Source organism: Pteropus alecto, unplaced genomic scaffold (genome assembly GCF_000325575.1).
Source record: "Pteropus alecto unplaced genomic scaffold, ASM32557v1 scaffold164, whole genome shotgun sequence".
NCBI classification, from domain to species: domain Eukaryota; kingdom Metazoa; phylum Chordata; class Mammalia; order Chiroptera; family Pteropodidae; genus Pteropus; species Pteropus alecto.
Window position 1 is genome coordinate 1,815,117 of NW_006439568.1, and position 16,974 is coordinate 1,832,090.

The 16,974-nt window shown below is 34.0% G+C and overlaps 1 protein-coding gene across 7 annotated transcripts in view; it reads left to right on the forward strand.

The window, feature by feature from the left end:
- The window catches only part of TFG (TRK-fused gene), a 36,956-nt gene that overhangs the window by 6,658 nt on the left and 13,324 nt on the right, over positions 1–16,974 (forward strand). For 4 of the 7 annotated variants that reach the window (XM_025050098.1, XM_006916555.2, XM_015593012.2 and 1 more), the window contains exons 3-6: positions 2,619–2,702; positions 8,098–8,244; positions 11,552–11,719; positions 15,134–15,262. In XM_025050098.1, coding sequence (XP_024905866.1) covers positions 2,619–2,702; positions 8,098–8,244; positions 11,552–11,719; positions 15,134–15,262 — 528 coding nt within the window. Of the gene's footprint in view, positions 1–2,618; positions 2,703–8,097; positions 8,245–11,551; positions 11,720–15,133; positions 15,275–16,974 lie in introns of all 7 variants that reach the window. The other 3 variants (XM_006916554.3, XM_006916553.2, XM_006916556.3) reach the window with 1 other exon arrangement.

A 16,974-nucleotide genomic window follows, 5' to 3' on the forward strand; every position in this document is an offset into this window, starting at 1 on the left:
TCAGATAATGTGTTCTCCATTTCAGACTGGTTCCCTTTTATAATTTCCATTTCCATTTTTATGTTTTTTATCTCTTTGTTGAAGTTATCACTGAGCTTATCTATACTTCCCAAAAGTTCATTGAGCATCTTTATAACCCGTGTTTTAAACTCTGCATCTGTTAGATTACTTGACTCCATTATTTCTGGATCTCTGTTCTGTTCTCCCATATGGTTTCTGCTTCGTTGCCTTCCTATTTTGGCTGCCTTTCTGTGTCTGTTTCTAAGCAAAGCTCCTATGTCTCCCAGTCTTATTACTGTGAATTTGTGAAGTAGGTGTCCAGAGGCACAGTCCTGAGAGGGGTTCAGCTGCAGGCCAAATTTAACCCAAGCCCCTTCCCCTCTGAGGCCACCTGCTAAGATTCAGCAATCAATTCACAGATGCTGTGCTCATAGTTACCTCAAAAGGCCACACCAGAAACCAAAGCCAGCTGCCTCCAGGGTGAGTCTAGGTACTGCTCAGCAAGGAGCACCTGATTCACTGAGGATATACCTGGATGTGGCTTGGGTGGGGCTACAAGTTGGGGGAGGTGGGGTTTCAGGGGATCCTCTGGGCAGAGCCACCTCTGTTATCCAGTTTGATGATGTCTGGGCTATGGTGGTGCTGTGTCCATGCACTGGGAAGGGGGAGGGCTCAACAGGGAACAATGGATACTTCCAGCACTTCTGTACATAGCGGGTCTCACTTAGGCCCTCACTCTGACAATGTCTCCTTGTAAGCTCCTGGTGACCCCTGTGCGCGGCTGAACAGGCATTGGTGTTCAGAGCGAGCAGGTCCGTCAATGCAAAAATCTGCCCAGGGACGTGACCCCTTTAAAGAGGTATCTGCTCTTGCCACCGCCTCTGTCTCCCTCAGCCTCTCAGGACTGCATCCCCGCATCCTTGCCCCGTCCTACCTTCTGCCATTGCAGAGTGCTTTCTTGGATTTCTCCCTAGTTATATGGCTTGTTCATCCTAGGCAATTTTTCCTTGCTGCTGCTCCTTGTTTCCATCACAACTTTGATTTGGTTGCCAGAGGGATGAACAGAGCCTCTCTCATCTATGCCTTTTTGGTTGCCCCCTCTAAAGCCTTTTAAAAATGTAAAAACCATTCTTAGTTCACAGTCTTTAAACATAGGGATTTCTCTATTGGTTGCAGTTTGCGGACCCCTAACTTAGGGTATCCTCATTGTTGAAACTTTGTCCTCCACATCTAATTACCACATTGAATTGGTTTTTCGTGGTATTCTTAAGTGTTTTGATTTGTACAAGTTTGTGTTCATAACCTGTGTTGGGCTGGCTCAGGTAAAGTACTTACATCAGAGATACTGTTTCTGTTGTGGAATCCAGAAAAGAAAAAAAGGCAGTTATAGAAAGATCCTTCTTTTGCATATATACTTTATTTTATTTAGAATCCCTGAAGTTAAATGTCAGATATGTTTGTTATAAGAAATGGGTCAGGTTATAAAGAACCAAAGAAAAGAAAATGATAATATCCTTCGTTATGGTTTTTATTGCCAACTATTGCCAAATCTGCCCAATCTATGTTGAAAGTGGTTTAGCAGAGCAGCCTCTCAGGACAAACCCCCCAGCCCAACCCAGCTGTGTCTATGAGGATACCCTGCAGAGAGGCCCCTGACCAACTCCTTGCCTTTGTCTGCTTTTCTGTTCTTGCTTTATCTAGAGAACATTTTTATCCCCAAGCCCTTTGAATGCTTTTGAAACAGGCAATTGATATGCTAATTGTAGTATTCTTTACCCTTGGGACTTAGGGGATTTCAGAATCTGGTATATACGAATATTTTTTCTGGGATGAGTTGGCAGCTTTCATCTTATTATCAAAATGGTCAGTGACCTGAAAGACACCATTGTCTATCCGTTCACTAGGGCAAGGGTCCCCGAACTTTTTGGCACCAGGGACTGGTTCTATGATAGTCTAATGCCTGATGATCTGAGGTAGAGTTGAGGTGGTGATGCTGGTGCTAGGGAGTGGCTGGAAATATAGGTGAAGCTTTGCTAGTCTGCTAATCACCTCCTGCTGTGTGGCCTAGTTCTTAACAGACCATGGACTGGTACCAGTCAGTGGCCCGGGATTTAGGGACCCCTGCATTTGGGTAGTTCTGCAAAAATCTATTTTGCAACCCTTTTAGTTACTATTAAATATGGCTTCCCCTCCATTTGTGTCAGTGGCATTTTACTGTAGTTAGAATTAAAATTTGAACCTTGAGGATCTTTATTACTTTACTTTTTGACAAATATATTTAAATTTTTTGGAGTGAAAAGATTTTAGTCTAAACAAGTAATTTGTGATAGTGCTACCATGAATCTCCTCCTGGTGACTAGTAAAAGATGACTTAATGCATTAATCTTAGCTGTGTTTTGGCTTTTCTTGTGATATGTTAAATACTTTGCCATAAAAGTAATAAAATTGATTTTGTTTCCTGAAAATAAACATCTTTCCTAGATCCTTTTATATTTATATACGGTTTTTATGGGATATTCTAATTATTCTCTGCAATCTAGATTTTGGATTTTAATTTAATGTATATCCTAGTTTACTACTGAAGCAAATCTGAAACTCATTTCTTTTTTTTTTCCCAGATGGAGATCTTATAACAATTTTTGATAGTTCTGACCTTTCCTTTGCAATTCAGTGTAGTAGGATACTGAAACTGACATTATTTGGTAAGTGGTAAACTGTCTAATAAAGTTACTAATTTATTTATTGTATTTTTTATTAAAGATTTTCTATTTTTTTTTCCTTTTAAAGACTCAGAATTAAGTAATAAGTTTTCAGCTATATCAGAATTTTTAAAATAAGCTTTAATTTTATGTAGAGAGGTTTTTTTTTTTGAAAATTAATAGAAAGTACACATGAATTCCCCATCTGCTCAGTTACCCTAAGTAGTAATCTGTACTACTTGTATAAGTGTTCTCAGGATTGAAAATAATTGCAGGGCTAAAACTACCTTTATCAAGTTTAGTTTTCTTAAGATTGTAATTATCTCCTCTATTGTAATACGTTTTTACTTATCCTCAGGGCTTAACATATAGGCCTAATACTTTGGCCATTATTTTTCGAGGAGTTCTTAAAGGTTAGAGATAGTCCTGATAAAACAAATATAAGACTAATTTTAATCTTTTAGATTTTCTTATAGATCATAACAGATTTGCAAGGCAGAACTCTTAGGTGACAGTGATTACAGAGTTAAAGCGCTGGTATGATGATGTGAAAAGTAAAATGTGAATATTTTTTTCTGAATGTTTTGTTTGGCATTTAAAAAAATTTATGTGTCACTGTACCTTATAGTTCTATGAAATACTATCTTGGTCAGTTAATTTAATTTATATCTATTTCATCCATCTAGGATGGGTAAATATGAATTAGACTTTAACATGCTAATAAAAACTTTTGAAAAATTTTCAATAAAAGTTATTTTTCTTATAATATTGAATCTGAAATACTGCTATTTGCCACCTACTAGGCATACTAGATAAACTGAAAATACTCATTTCTGATACAACGTGCTAGATAAACTGTTAAAAATATATTTTCTGAATTATGTGCTTGAGCTTGTTAAGAGAGTAAAGGAAATGTCCAGAGAACAAAAATAGATGGAATTAAAAACCAGAGCCTGAAGGACCAAAAGCCAAGACTTGGGGTGCTTTTGGTGGTTACGGTGAAGGTTTAGTCTGCATAATCTGAGGACATGGCATTTGGTGTTTGTGTAGTATAGACCTTGAGTCCTAGACCTTCAGTGGGCTATACTCTCTAAAAGAATATTGCGGAAGAAAACTATTGATACAGGAGAAGTCAAAGAATTGATATGGGAAACTTCAATACTCTGGACTGTCAGGGGTTTGTGAAGACTCCCTTGAGGATTCATAACCATGGTCTTTATGTGCATTGGGTTTAAATTTAATCTATCTGCACAGTTTGGAAGCTCCTAAGCCCAGCTACCATTAAAAAATAGCAAGAAACAATGGCAAAAATATCTCTGGAAGGGTATGTTCTTAATCCAGTCACATACGCTTTTCATAGACAAAATGCTGTTGATGAACTTAGAGTTCAAAAAACATGAAACAATTCATGTAAGCAAGAAAGAATGGATACAGTTAATAGTAGGATTAGTCAAGAACTTGAGTTAATAGAAATGATCTATAAAATATGTGTTAAAAGTTATTAAACATAAAAGAAGAAATAAGAATATAGGGACATGGCACATTGAAAAAAGAATGAATAGATTTTAAATAAAGCCTAAGGTAACTTTTGAAGTGAAAACTATTATCATTGAGATGAAATACAGAGTGGGCAGGTAGAATAGCAGCTTAGTCATAGCTGAGGAGGGAATTAGTGAACTGGAAGGTAGTCTAAAGAAATTATAGAATAAAGTACAAAAACAATATGAGAGAATTCGAGAATGAGAAATTCCAGCGTATTTCCATTAAGACTTTAAAAGAGGAAATAATGGAGGAGTAGAGACATGTGAGGAGATAATAGCTAAAGAACTTTTTAAAATTATATAAAAGATACAAACCCTCTGATTTAGGAGTCTTAGTGAGTCCTGAGCAAGATAAGTAAAAATAAGTCTCCACTGGACGTATTGTCATGAAATTGGAAAATATGCAAGACAAAGAGATAATTTTAAAAGTAGCCTGAGAGATGGATCGCCTACAAAGCAATTAGACTGTTAGACTTCTTCATAGTAATGATAGAGCCTATAAGAAAGTAGAATAACATCTTCAAACTGTTCAGAAAAAATAAGTAGAAAACTAGCATTCTGTAGTCTGAAACTTCAGGAATAAGGGGAAATAAAAACATTTCAAACAGAATTTATCACTCATAGACCCTTAAGAGAATTTTTTTAAAGTGGTTTTTCAGCAAGAAGGAAATTGAATCCAGAAGAATGGTGAAAGATGCAAGATATTGTGAGCAAATAAATTGATTAACATATAAATTTAAATGAGCACTGATTATAAAAAACAATTATATTTTAATGAATGTAAAAACAAGGTCAGACAAAAATGCCTAGCAATAATTATATGTAAGACAGGAGGGTATGATAGAAATTAAAATATTTTAAAGACTTGTTTGGGAAGAGGATAATAATTAACTAGATTTTTTAAATTGAAGTATGCATGTCTAAAATGTAAGAGTGATGAGTGAAAGACTAGAAATAGCCAGTAGAGGGAAAAGAAACAAAGGGCACTTAACAGTGAGGAAGGAAGGATAGAAGCAGAGAGAAAGCTTGATAAATAGCACAAAATACTAACACGTAATACGATACACGTAAACAGACTAAGCATACAAGTTAAAAGACAGACTCTTAATGGGGTTAAAATCTAGTTGGATGATTTATAAGAGACAGTAAATGATTATTATGCAAAGTTTGAAAGTAAAGAGCTGGAAACATACATTAGACAAACTCAAAGCTAGTTGGTAATAACAGAATAGACTCTAAGTGGAACTTTATTAGTAATAGTGATTTTATAATGATGAAAAGAATTCACTAGGAATATATAACAATTATGAACAGAGCATCAGAGCTTTAGTTTTTCCCTAAGGAAAAATTGACAGAAAAGGAAAAAATGAACAAATTCACAATCATTGGAGAGGTTTTAATACTCTTCTCTTAGAAACTGATAGATCAGGTAGGCTCAAAATTAGTAAGGATAATGAAAATTAAAACAGATAACAGGCTTGGTTTTATGCATCTATCAGGAAATGAGATTTTTTTTTTTTTTGAATCATTTGGACATTTATAAAAGTTGACCATAGATGGGTTTTTCAACAAATCTAATTAAATATCAGAGAAGGATGTCCTAGACATCATATTCTCTGGCCTCATTAGAAACCACTGGACAAAAAGATAACCCAAACTTCCATACTTTTGAAGAATAAAAATATGCTTTTGAAATAAGCCAAAGAAGAAATCATCATGGGAATTAGAAATAACAGTGATGGCTTCTACATAAGAAGTTTTTAGAGTGTGCTAGAGCTACACTTGAAGAGATCTTTATAGCCTTAAATACAAATAGACAAAGTAAGCTTAAATAACTTAAAATAATAAAGACCCAGAATGAACTGAAAGTCAAGTGATAGGATCGACAATTTTGAAAAGATACAGTTAGCCTCTTTAATTAAGAAAAGCACAAATAAACAGTATTAGAAATGATATGGGGCATAACTACAAATACAGTAGAATTTTAAAAAATCTATGTTATGACTACTGCGAATAACTTTCAATTTGAAAACTCAGACCACATGGACAATTTCCTAGGTGAATTTAAACACTTGTTTGGGAAGTGTTTCAAAAATAGCAAATTTGATTGTTTCAATTAACATTAAAGAATTCAAATCAATTATCCTACCAAATATTTAAGAAACAGATGATTCTAAATTATACCAATTCCAGAGAGTAAGTAAAGGGGAAATATGTAGCAACTCATTTTATGAGGTTACTATAACCTTAACTTGAAAACCAGCCAAGGAAAATGCAGACTAATCTCAGTTATAAACACAGATACAAACTACTAAATAATAACAAATCAAATTTAGCAGTTAGTATTAAAATATACCATTGTCAAGGTTGTTTATTCCAGGAGTATGAGATTGGTTTAAATAAAATCTATTAGTACCACTTTTCATATGATGGGTTAAAGGAGAAAAACTGAACCATCTTCTCTATAAAGAAAAAGCATTCATACTCTAATCATGTTAAAAAGTCATAGCAAATCAGGAATAGAAGTCCTTAACCTTATATTGGGTAATTATCACAAAGAACAGTTGCTGTATACTCGAATATAAATGGATTATAAAATGTAACTAAAATATTTATAATTAAAACAAAAAGATTTGAAATCTAATGAGGGAAGATTGTTATAGAAAGATGAAAAATTAATTTAAATCATGAAGCATGGGGATGGGTTTTGAGGAGAGGTAGCTGGGAGATTTAATTATGTCTGTATTATTTTCTTAATGATCAGGAACTATTATGGAAAAATACTAAGATTTAATGAAAATGTATATTTAACGAGCTTATCTTTTGTGTGCTTGAAATATTTCATTGAAGTCATGAAGTTAAACTCACTGATAAAAATACATAATTATGGAATAGGGAATTTAAACTTTTAGTTGGGTATTATACAACACGTGATGTTTCTAAACCCACTAAGTAGTTGAGTTCAGATAATAGAAAGTACAGTTGAATCTTGAGCAATACAGGGGTTAGGGTTACCAACTCCCACTGCCCACCTCTCAGTCAAAAATCTGCATATTGCATATGCCTTTCGATTCCCTAAAATGTTGACTAGTAGCCTATTCACCAGAAGCCTCACAGATAACATAAACAGTATTTTGTATGTCATATGTAATATATACTGTATTCTTGCAAAAGAGCAATGTTATTAAAATCATAAGGAAGAGAAAGTACATATACTGTTTTTTGAAAAAAATCTGTATAAGTGGATTTGTGTAATGCAAACTCGTGTTTTTCAAGAGTCAACTGTAACTAGTAAGGATGACAGTGATGTGGATTCATGAATTCTGCATATTTTTTTTTAATAGGTTTTCAGGTCAGTTATTCTAGGTAGCTTTTTTTTAAGCCATCACAAAAGTAGGCAAGAAGGATAACAAACCTATAAGTCATGTTGTGTCTCTTAGCATTTATATGTAGAATACGGTGTTTATTGTATAAATTCAAGAATATAAAGACTAGGATGAATTAAAGTGAGTTTTTGAAGGTACATAATTTCTATTAAAATATATTAAAGCTTTCTGTAGATTTTCATTTACCGTAGTTGGATTCTTCTAATAAACTTATTTGTTTAAACAGTATGGTCATAAGTGATATATCTGGCATCAATAAAGACTGATGAATATTTTTTCCAAAAAGTAAATTATTAGCATTAAAGTATCCTGTCCTTAAAAGAGTTACCATTCAAACGATATCCGTAGGTATCTTGTTTGATTTTTTTTCACTTTTAAAGAAATTATCTTATTGCATATCATTCTATTGATATGCAATAAGATATGCAAAAACATTTCCTAATTTTAAGCAAATTAATACTTTTATTCCAGTTAATGGCCAGCCAAGACCCCTTGAATCAAGTCAAGTGAAATATCTCCGTCGAGAACTGATAGAACTTCGAAATAAAGTGAACCGCTTATTGGACAGTTTGGAACCACCTGGAGAACCTGGACCTTCCACCAGTATTCCAGAAAATGGTAGAGCGTGAATCCATTTTATTCTGATTTATTCTTCTCATATCTTTTTGCATTTTTTCAAACTCCTCTTCAGTAGGAGTAGGACGGCATTCTGTGTCATCTTTTCGTATTCTTGCCTCTGTTAATATTTATATTTGGGAGATTTTATGCAAATTCCTGGATCTTATTATAGACCTACTGGAGGGTAGAGCCTTAGAATCCCATTTTTAAGTGTTCTCTGAATATCCTTTTTACATCTGGTCTTAGACTCCTGTGTTTGTGACCTAGGTCAGTTTTCAAACCCCCTTTGACTTTTGGACACTTTTAAGTGTAATAGTGAACTTTAGGAATTGAAATGATTTCAGTTGATAAATGAAATAGTTTCAAGTAACAAATGATTTTAGCTTAGTACATTGAAATGTTTTGTAAAGTTTGTCTTAAACTATTTTAAATTATATGCAAAGAAAATTTATGTTTTTCCATTTTATAGGTGATATGTACTATTAAGATGAAGCAAGATTATCAACAGATTTGGAATTTACATAGAGTTATGGGAACAAATACAATTTTAAATGTAGACCGAAATTTATGTATCGTAGCTTGAAAGTAGATTAGAAAAACTGCTTTCCTTAATTTTTAATATTCTTAGATGTTTCATGTAAAAATAAATGTTTTAAAAATAATTTTTGTGTTTGCATATAAAGTTTTACATGCCTAAAACTGTTACTGAGTCTGGATGACTGCATGTAAGAGCAGATGGTTTTGCGGAAAAGTGGCTTTGTGTAATCCCTTGCAACCTTTAGGTTCTGAGATATTTTAGTTTTTGGCCTCATTTAATTTTTGGAGTTTCGTTTAATTTAGCTATAGTTTAAAGATGCATTATTCAGTTTCTCTTCTTTTTTTCCTCTGGACACGTGGAACTGTTTTAATGATAGATGCTCAGTAAATATTTGGTGATTAGTAATTTCTAGTTTCACCTCTATTTCAGAACATTATTGGAGATTTGCTGAAGTATTATAATGAGATTCTCCTGGCCTCTATATGATGAGGTCAAAGTAAATTGCCTTTTCGAAATCCTCTCTCTCTAAACAAAAGCTCCAATTTTAGGTCAAAGATCCAAAGAAAACTTTTGACCATTTCCCAGAAGAATTCATAGATGCTAACATCACATTTGCATATAATTTCAGGGGGTTCAAGCATCTGTAGAGTATTATGAAACTTAGATCAAAATTCAACAAGTCTAGCCAATACTGTGCAGAAATGACCTACAGTAGCCTATGTTCTACTCTAAGGAATAAAATTATGAGCTTTTTGGTTTTGGTGAAACCATCTTTCTCTTCTCACTTATCTCTTGTGTACTATACTGCTTTTTTAGTCTTGTATTTCTATGTTTTCATGGTTTATTGTTAACTTTTCAACCTGTGTAAAAGATGTTAAAGTTGGTTTCTTCTTTGCATCTTGGAAATTATATCACATACTGTGTGTGTGTGTGTGTGTGTGTGTGTGTGTGTGTGTGTGTGTGTCCGTCCAGGTAGTCATTGTGTCCTTTTGAACTCAATTAATTAATTAATCTAATTAATTACTCTAATTAATTAATTGAATAATACATATAGTGCTTCATTTTTAAAGATAGTCGTAATTTATTTTTTGTTTCCACTCCTGTTCTTAGTAAGATCATTTTCCTTGTGACCATCTGCCTTGTATGATATTTCCTAAGCTTGTAAGCTCTTAAAACATATCCTGACTCACTAATTTTCTCAAGAAAAATCAGATAAAATAATCCAAAAAAGCTACATCAGAAACTGAAAGTTTGGTCCACGAAACAGTCAGCTTTCATACTCTTTAGAACCATGTGGCTTGCCCTCACCCAGAAATAAGCAGCTACCTAATGCTCTTCAGTGCTCTACCTTTGTTGTGGTTCTTGGACACTTGTTTCCTCCACGAGGCAAATGGTGTGTAGGCTACCGTAGATACTAGATTGACCTGTTGCAGTAGCTCTAGCAGCTAATAGAGCAACTAGTAGTCTAGTGGACATATATTGTGTTTCCTGTTTAGTTCGCAGTAAGTGGAAGGTAATTAAAGGTAGAAGTGTGATGGGGAAATAATACATAAGGCTGGTGTGATATGCTCTTGATGTGTAACCTTAAAGTTAGAGGAAGGAAATTGATGAGGATGATTGATAACTGGTAGACTTATTTTAAAAGAGTGTTTATAGGAGTTTTCTTTCAAGAATTTAGTGTAAGCAGTGGAATGATAGGAATGAATGAGAGCTACAAGCCGATGTGTGCTTTTATTCCCTTAGTACTTTTTTTCCCACAAGACAATTTTGTCTTGATCACAGGTGATCTAATAACTGATGTTCATTTACGTGCTTCGTAATAGAAAAAAGTTGCTAATTGTCTGTTAATTGAGTAAATGGTTAGCAATGTTCTTTTTACTTGGTTTTGATACCTTTTTTTTATATCTTGGCTTTAGATTCTTATTTGTAAAATGTAAGTTATTTTTGAACCTCTTTTCTTTCACAAGATAATAGTATAAATGTCTGCCGAGTACCTTAGTATCCTTGGAAGAAAAGCATGGTTTAAAATTTATCTTGCTTATGATGTTTAAAATTTTATTTTCTATTTTTAAAAATATTTTATTATGAAAAAATTAAACAAATACGAAAGTAGACATAATACTGTAATAGATCCCACGAACCCATATTCAACTTCAGTAATTATCAAGTCATGTATCCCCACACATTTCTGCCCCTCCTATATCATTTTGAGCAAATCCCAGACACATCTTTTCATCTATAAAGATTTAAAAAAGTAGTATTTTAAAGGAAGACATAGCAAGTTAAAAGTATATTTACTGTATTGGCTTGAGATTTACTTGTAATTTAGTAATAGGCCAATAGACAAGTAGAAATAAAACAATACAAGTTGATATAACTTTACTTAAGCTTATTCTTTTTCAAAATAAAACTTTAGTGCCCAATATCTATCTGATACTAGAATATAAAAAATAAAGATTAAAATGTTTCTGTTAAGCTGGAGCTTGTATTTTTTCCTTCATTTAATAATTCTTAGGCAAGGAGGTTCATAAAATTTTTTTTTGGAAAAGCTGTTTTTTAGCTTGTATTTCTTTTTTACCTTTTTTTTTCTTGATTTTATAAATTTATAAACAAGTATAACGAAGAAAGTAAAATGATCTATACTTTTGCATTTAGAGATAGTTATTCTTAACATTTCAGACTATATGCACTCATATTTTTCTATCTTATGTTTCGTTAGCCTTTATTGAGTACAGATAAAATGGAAACAAGTTTTTTTTCCCCTTACAGATACTGTGGATGGTAGGGAAGAAAAGACTGCTACTTCTGATTCTTCTGGAAAACAGTCTACTCAGGTTATGGCAGCAAGTATGTCAGCTTTTGATCCTTTAAAAAACCAAGATGAAATCAATAAAAATGTCATGTCAGCGTTTGGCTTAACAGATGATCAGGTTTCAGGTAAGTTAGTTCCTCCCGCCCATCCTTCATTCTGTCTCTTCCTTCTTCCCTCCCTTTCCTTCTTCAATAGAAAGATAACTGGGGTATAGTGAGGTACATAAATCTTAAATGTTCAGTTTAATAAATTTTACACATGTATACACCTATGCAAAACACCAACTAGATCAAGATGTCCATGATTTCCAGCATCCCGGAGAGCTTTCTCATACCCAATTCCAGTCAGTAGAACCCTCCTCTCTGTAAAATAACCACTGTTAGTTTTGGGTAAATTTTATTAAAAGTAGAGATCAGAAAGTTTATTTTTTAAAAAATCTATGAAATTTATAAAATTTCATAATTGTTTTAGGACTTAAATTTTATTTGATGTCTTAGTCTCCTGATCTTAAATTAGAGAAATTTAAATTAAATGTAGCTGTCTAGTTAAATTGCATTAGTGTAAAGAATGCTTTTGTCTAAATGTTTTTAACTTTGTAACAGCACCTATACTTTGATTTCTTTTTTATTTTTTGTCGTCAACATTTTTTTCTGCTTGTTTCTCTTCTCGGGCTGCAGTTACACATACATTGGAGAACTTAATATTATCTCACGGGTCTAAGAGCTTCATTTTTCTTCAGTCTTTTTTTCTCCATATTAGATGATTTCTGTTAAATTCTTCAAGTTCATTGAGTCTTTCTAATTTTAGAATTTCCATTTGGTTCTTTTTATATATATATATATATTTTTTTGCTGTTGATTCCTTATCTTTACGTTTATTAAGACTATTCCTTTTAATTCATTGAATGTATTTTTGTTTAATTCTTTAAAAATATTTATAATAGCTGCTTTGAAATGTTAATCTGCTTTAGCCAACATCTGGGCCAATCTGGAGTCAGTTTCTTTTGCCTGCCATTTTTCCCTGAGAATGGGTCACATTTTCCTGTTGTTTTGCATAGTTTTTGATTGAAAACTGAACACCATGGTTAATATAGTGACTCGAGATTCTTTTGAGCATTTTTTTGTTACTTTGCTTTAGCAGAGAGTTAACATGTATGAACTCAGACTATTCAGTTTTAACTCTTATGGGGTATACAGCTGATATCCCTGCTCAGTTCTTTTAGCTCTAGGTGCTGCTTTTTTACTGACCTCTCTTGGGTGTCCTAACTCCATGATCAGCATAGTCAGATTTTAAGTCTCACTCCTTTGGTGGCTCTCTTCAGGAATTTTCCCCTCAAATTTCTAGCTTCTTGGCCAGCCATGAAGTTAACATTGTGGCTTTCTGTTGTTGGAGCTGCAGAGGTCAGGACTTAAAATTCTTACACATCTAAACTCTTTCCTGATTTCTGCCAGAGTTTGGTTGACTTTGAGTGATTTCAAGTAGTTGTTTAATTCTGTTTTCAGGTTTTTAGTTGTTAACTTCTGGTAGGAGTTACCTGACCAGTTTACTTTGCCATTATCAGTAAGTGGACATATAGGATTCAGTCTGTTAATCTTCTTTTTCTTTGATACTTTTTTCACTAGAGAAAATTGTGTGAAATTCTGAAAAGAGAAGACACATATTTGTATATGATGCATTTTCTCGGCAAAAGCAGACATCAGAGAGACAAGAGATACAGCTGAAAAACACATTTTTAGAGCAACTGAAATATGAGTTAATATTATAGCTTATTATTTAAGACTTTATGCAATGCCATATAGGGTAGTAAATAGTTATATGAGATCAGGCTTAAAATTTTTGATTAGAATATAGTATATGCCACACCAAAATAATGTGATTAATACAATTCACATTATTTGAAGACCATTTTCTGGTAGCTTTGTATGTTGACTTGAAGTAGGAAAAACTGTATGCATAGAAAATGCCAGGACACTTTGTAGTTATTCAGATATGATATGAAAAACTCGGCTATAGTAGTGAATGTGGACATGGGAAGGAGGGGCAAAGTATTACAAAGATAGGTGAGCTGTATTAACTAATAGGTTACATACAAGGAAGAAAAGGGGAGTCAGAGTAATATATTTATTTTTAGCCTAATAGTGTCTTTTGTAGGAAGGAACGTGTATATGAATTTATCTGCATGCATATAAAAGTGAAATGGCGGTACATAGGAGCAATCATCCATTTTACTCTGGTAATAATCATCAGTTTCTCTTATATTACCACTGCTGTTAGTTATCCTATTTAGGTTCTTATCAGTACCTGCACTGTCAGCTGCCACCTATGTGCCTGATACAATGCTGAGTTCTGGGATGTGCCAGTGCAGGGGATAGATGTTTGCCCCAGAGAAATTAGTCTGCTAGTAATAGCAAGTACTTATGTGGAGCTAAGTGGTAATTACTTTTATAAGCTCTTCCTATGTAATCACTTTTATAAGCACTTACTATAAGCCCTGTTAATACATAACCCTTATAGTAACTTTATGAAGTAGGAATTAGTATTTTGTAGAGCTGAGGAAGCTGAGGCACAGAAAAAGATTAACATGCCCAGAGTTACATGGCTACTAAGTGGCAGCACTGGCTTTTAGGCAGTCTGGTTCCAAAACCTGTGCTTTTAACCACTCTTCTATGTTGCCCAAACAAAAGAACTTAAAAGAGTAAAATATTGAGAGTTGTCTTCAGACTGTTTTTTTTTTTTTGACTGTCACAGTATTGAAACTTTAGTGAATTCTCTTCATTTATTACTTTGTTTATGATTTTGAATGGCTCCATGTGTAAGAGCTAGGCCTTGTGAGGCAGATGAAAAGAATTCTAAAGGAACCTGGCCAAAGAGCTTATAGTCTGTGTGGGAAGGTGGAACCTGCTCTGAAATGCAAGGTAGAAGTTGGTAAGGGTCATAATAAAAGAATACTCTGTAGAAGTTCACATATGGAAAAAGTATTCTTGGGTAAAGAATCCTTACTAGAAGTGTGAAGTTATAACTGGATTTTAAAGAATATTATATTTGGATATGTGAAAATGGGATAGTAGAAAGAATAGTGATAATGAAATGGAGGCAGAAAAAGTACTATATTGTGAGAATAGGGAATATTAGTTTAGCTGTACAGGGTAGGTGAGAAGTAATGTTTGCATCGTTGAATACCGAACTAGAGGGCTGAACTTCATTTATGGGCAGTGGAGAACCATTAAAGAATGAAGTGATGCTTTTGATTGATCTACAAAATAGATCGCCTAAGGTGGAGGCTTTTTTGCACAGATGAGTTTTGGGGGAGGGTATGACTCAGGAATATAGCACTCTACACTTTATAGGGAAGGATTTCCAGTTGTAGCTTTGGATCTTAAGAGGCTAGAGCAAAGGGGAAAATGTAAAAGGCTGCATTTATGTTTATGCTTGTTCTATAGAACTTTTATTGTTAATCTCTTTTACTCAAACTTATTAATTGAACTTGCCGGGGAAAGGTCTTTTATTAGAAACTGAACTGACTTTTTATGACCATCCAGGGCCACCCAGTGCTCCTGCAGAGGACCGATCAGGGACACCTGACAGCATTGCTTCCTCCTCCTCCGCAGCTCACCCACCAGGAGTTCAGCCACAACAGCCACCATATACAGGAGCTCAGACACAAGCAGGTCAGAGTGAAGGTAAAATAGAGCTTAGAGCACATGTGCAGAAAGGTTCATGTGACGAATGCTTATAGCAGCCTTCTTGGTAATGATAAACTGCTTACATATGTGTTCATGCTGTGAACACCGTTGGGAAAGATTTTGATTTACTGAGACGGTATGTTTTGGGGTTAAAAAAAATAGAATAGTATGTCAGGTGTTTCAGTTATTGAAAAGAAAAAAAAAACTTGAAATGTTTATATTAATATTAATACAAGGTGAAAGAGTAGGAAATATTCATACCAGTCACTCGCCAGTGGTGACCATGGGGTCAGAGGCGACCCATTGAGGTGACACTTTTAAGTGCTGTTTTTCTCCCTCCCCCTCTTGCAACTGTGTATTATTTTTGTAATTTAAAAGATTTTTAAAATAGAGATATAGCATAACTTTAGTTAAGTGTAGCTTTTTGGAAAGATAAATAGTCCTTTATAGTTTTGTACAGTTAGCAATATGTCTTGTGGAAAAAAGCAATGTATTTTAAATCAGACTTTTTCTCTAAATGATGTGTCCTTGGATGAGCAATTTAATTTCTGTAGTTTTTGATATTCTCACTATAAATTGTGAAAATTGAACTAAACCAGTAGTTTAAAAAAGAATGTCTTTAGTCCTAAATTAAATATAACTTAAAAGCTCAGTATTTAAAATATGATAAAGGGGTCTTTGCCATGATCGAAGGGCATTGAGGGAACACGAGCTCAGGACAGGAGGCACTAGGATGCCTCACTGAAACCCTTAGAGCTCTGCAGAACATGGCTCAGTAGCCCCCTCTTTTGCATGGTTTTGCTTTCTGCGTTTTCAGTTATCTGCGGTCAGCTGTGGTCTGAAAATATTAAATGGAAAATTTCATAAATAAACAATTCATAATCTTTACATTGCATGCTATTCGAAGTAGCATGATGAAATCTTGAGCCATCCCACCCAGGATGTGAGCCATTCTTTTGTCTAGCATACCCACACCATGTATGCTCCATGCATGTTTTCTTAGTAACCATCTTGGTTACCACAGCTGTTGTTGCTGTATCACAGAGCTTGTTCAAGTAACCCTTATTTTACTTAATAAGGGTTAATGGCCTCAAAGCTATTTAATACCTTTTATTAGAGTATATTGTTATAATTGTTCTATTTTATTATTATTGTTAATCTTTTACTATACCTAATTTATAAATTATATCATAGGTACGTATGTATAGGAGAAAACAGTATATTCGGTACTGTCTGTGATTTCAGGTATCCTCTGGGGGTCTTGAAACATTCCCTGCGGATAAGGAGTTGGGAATTACTGTAGTTTCTGATCTCTAGGGTTCCTTTCAGATATTAAAATGTTGGTTCTGTGACTCGCCCATACATGTTAGGGCCTTTAAAATTACACATTCTACTTTAAAACAAACACCAGATGGTGCTCTAGCTATTTGTATAAAGGGCCCAGGTGGTGGTATAATGTATTTTCAGCTCCAGAAGCAAGTGACTGAATTTATCAATCACATGAAAAAAAAAAATCATAGCCTAAAATGAACCAAGCACTTTTGTAAGAGTCCTAATCATCCTGTGGTGATACTTAGAGAGTTTTCCTATTGGAGAATGCTAGTCATAGGGACTAGTAGGTGGCATTTTGCTGATGAGTGAGTGGTTTGAGAAGAATTTCTTATTGCTTAAGGCTATTCTCAACCAACTTTAGTTAC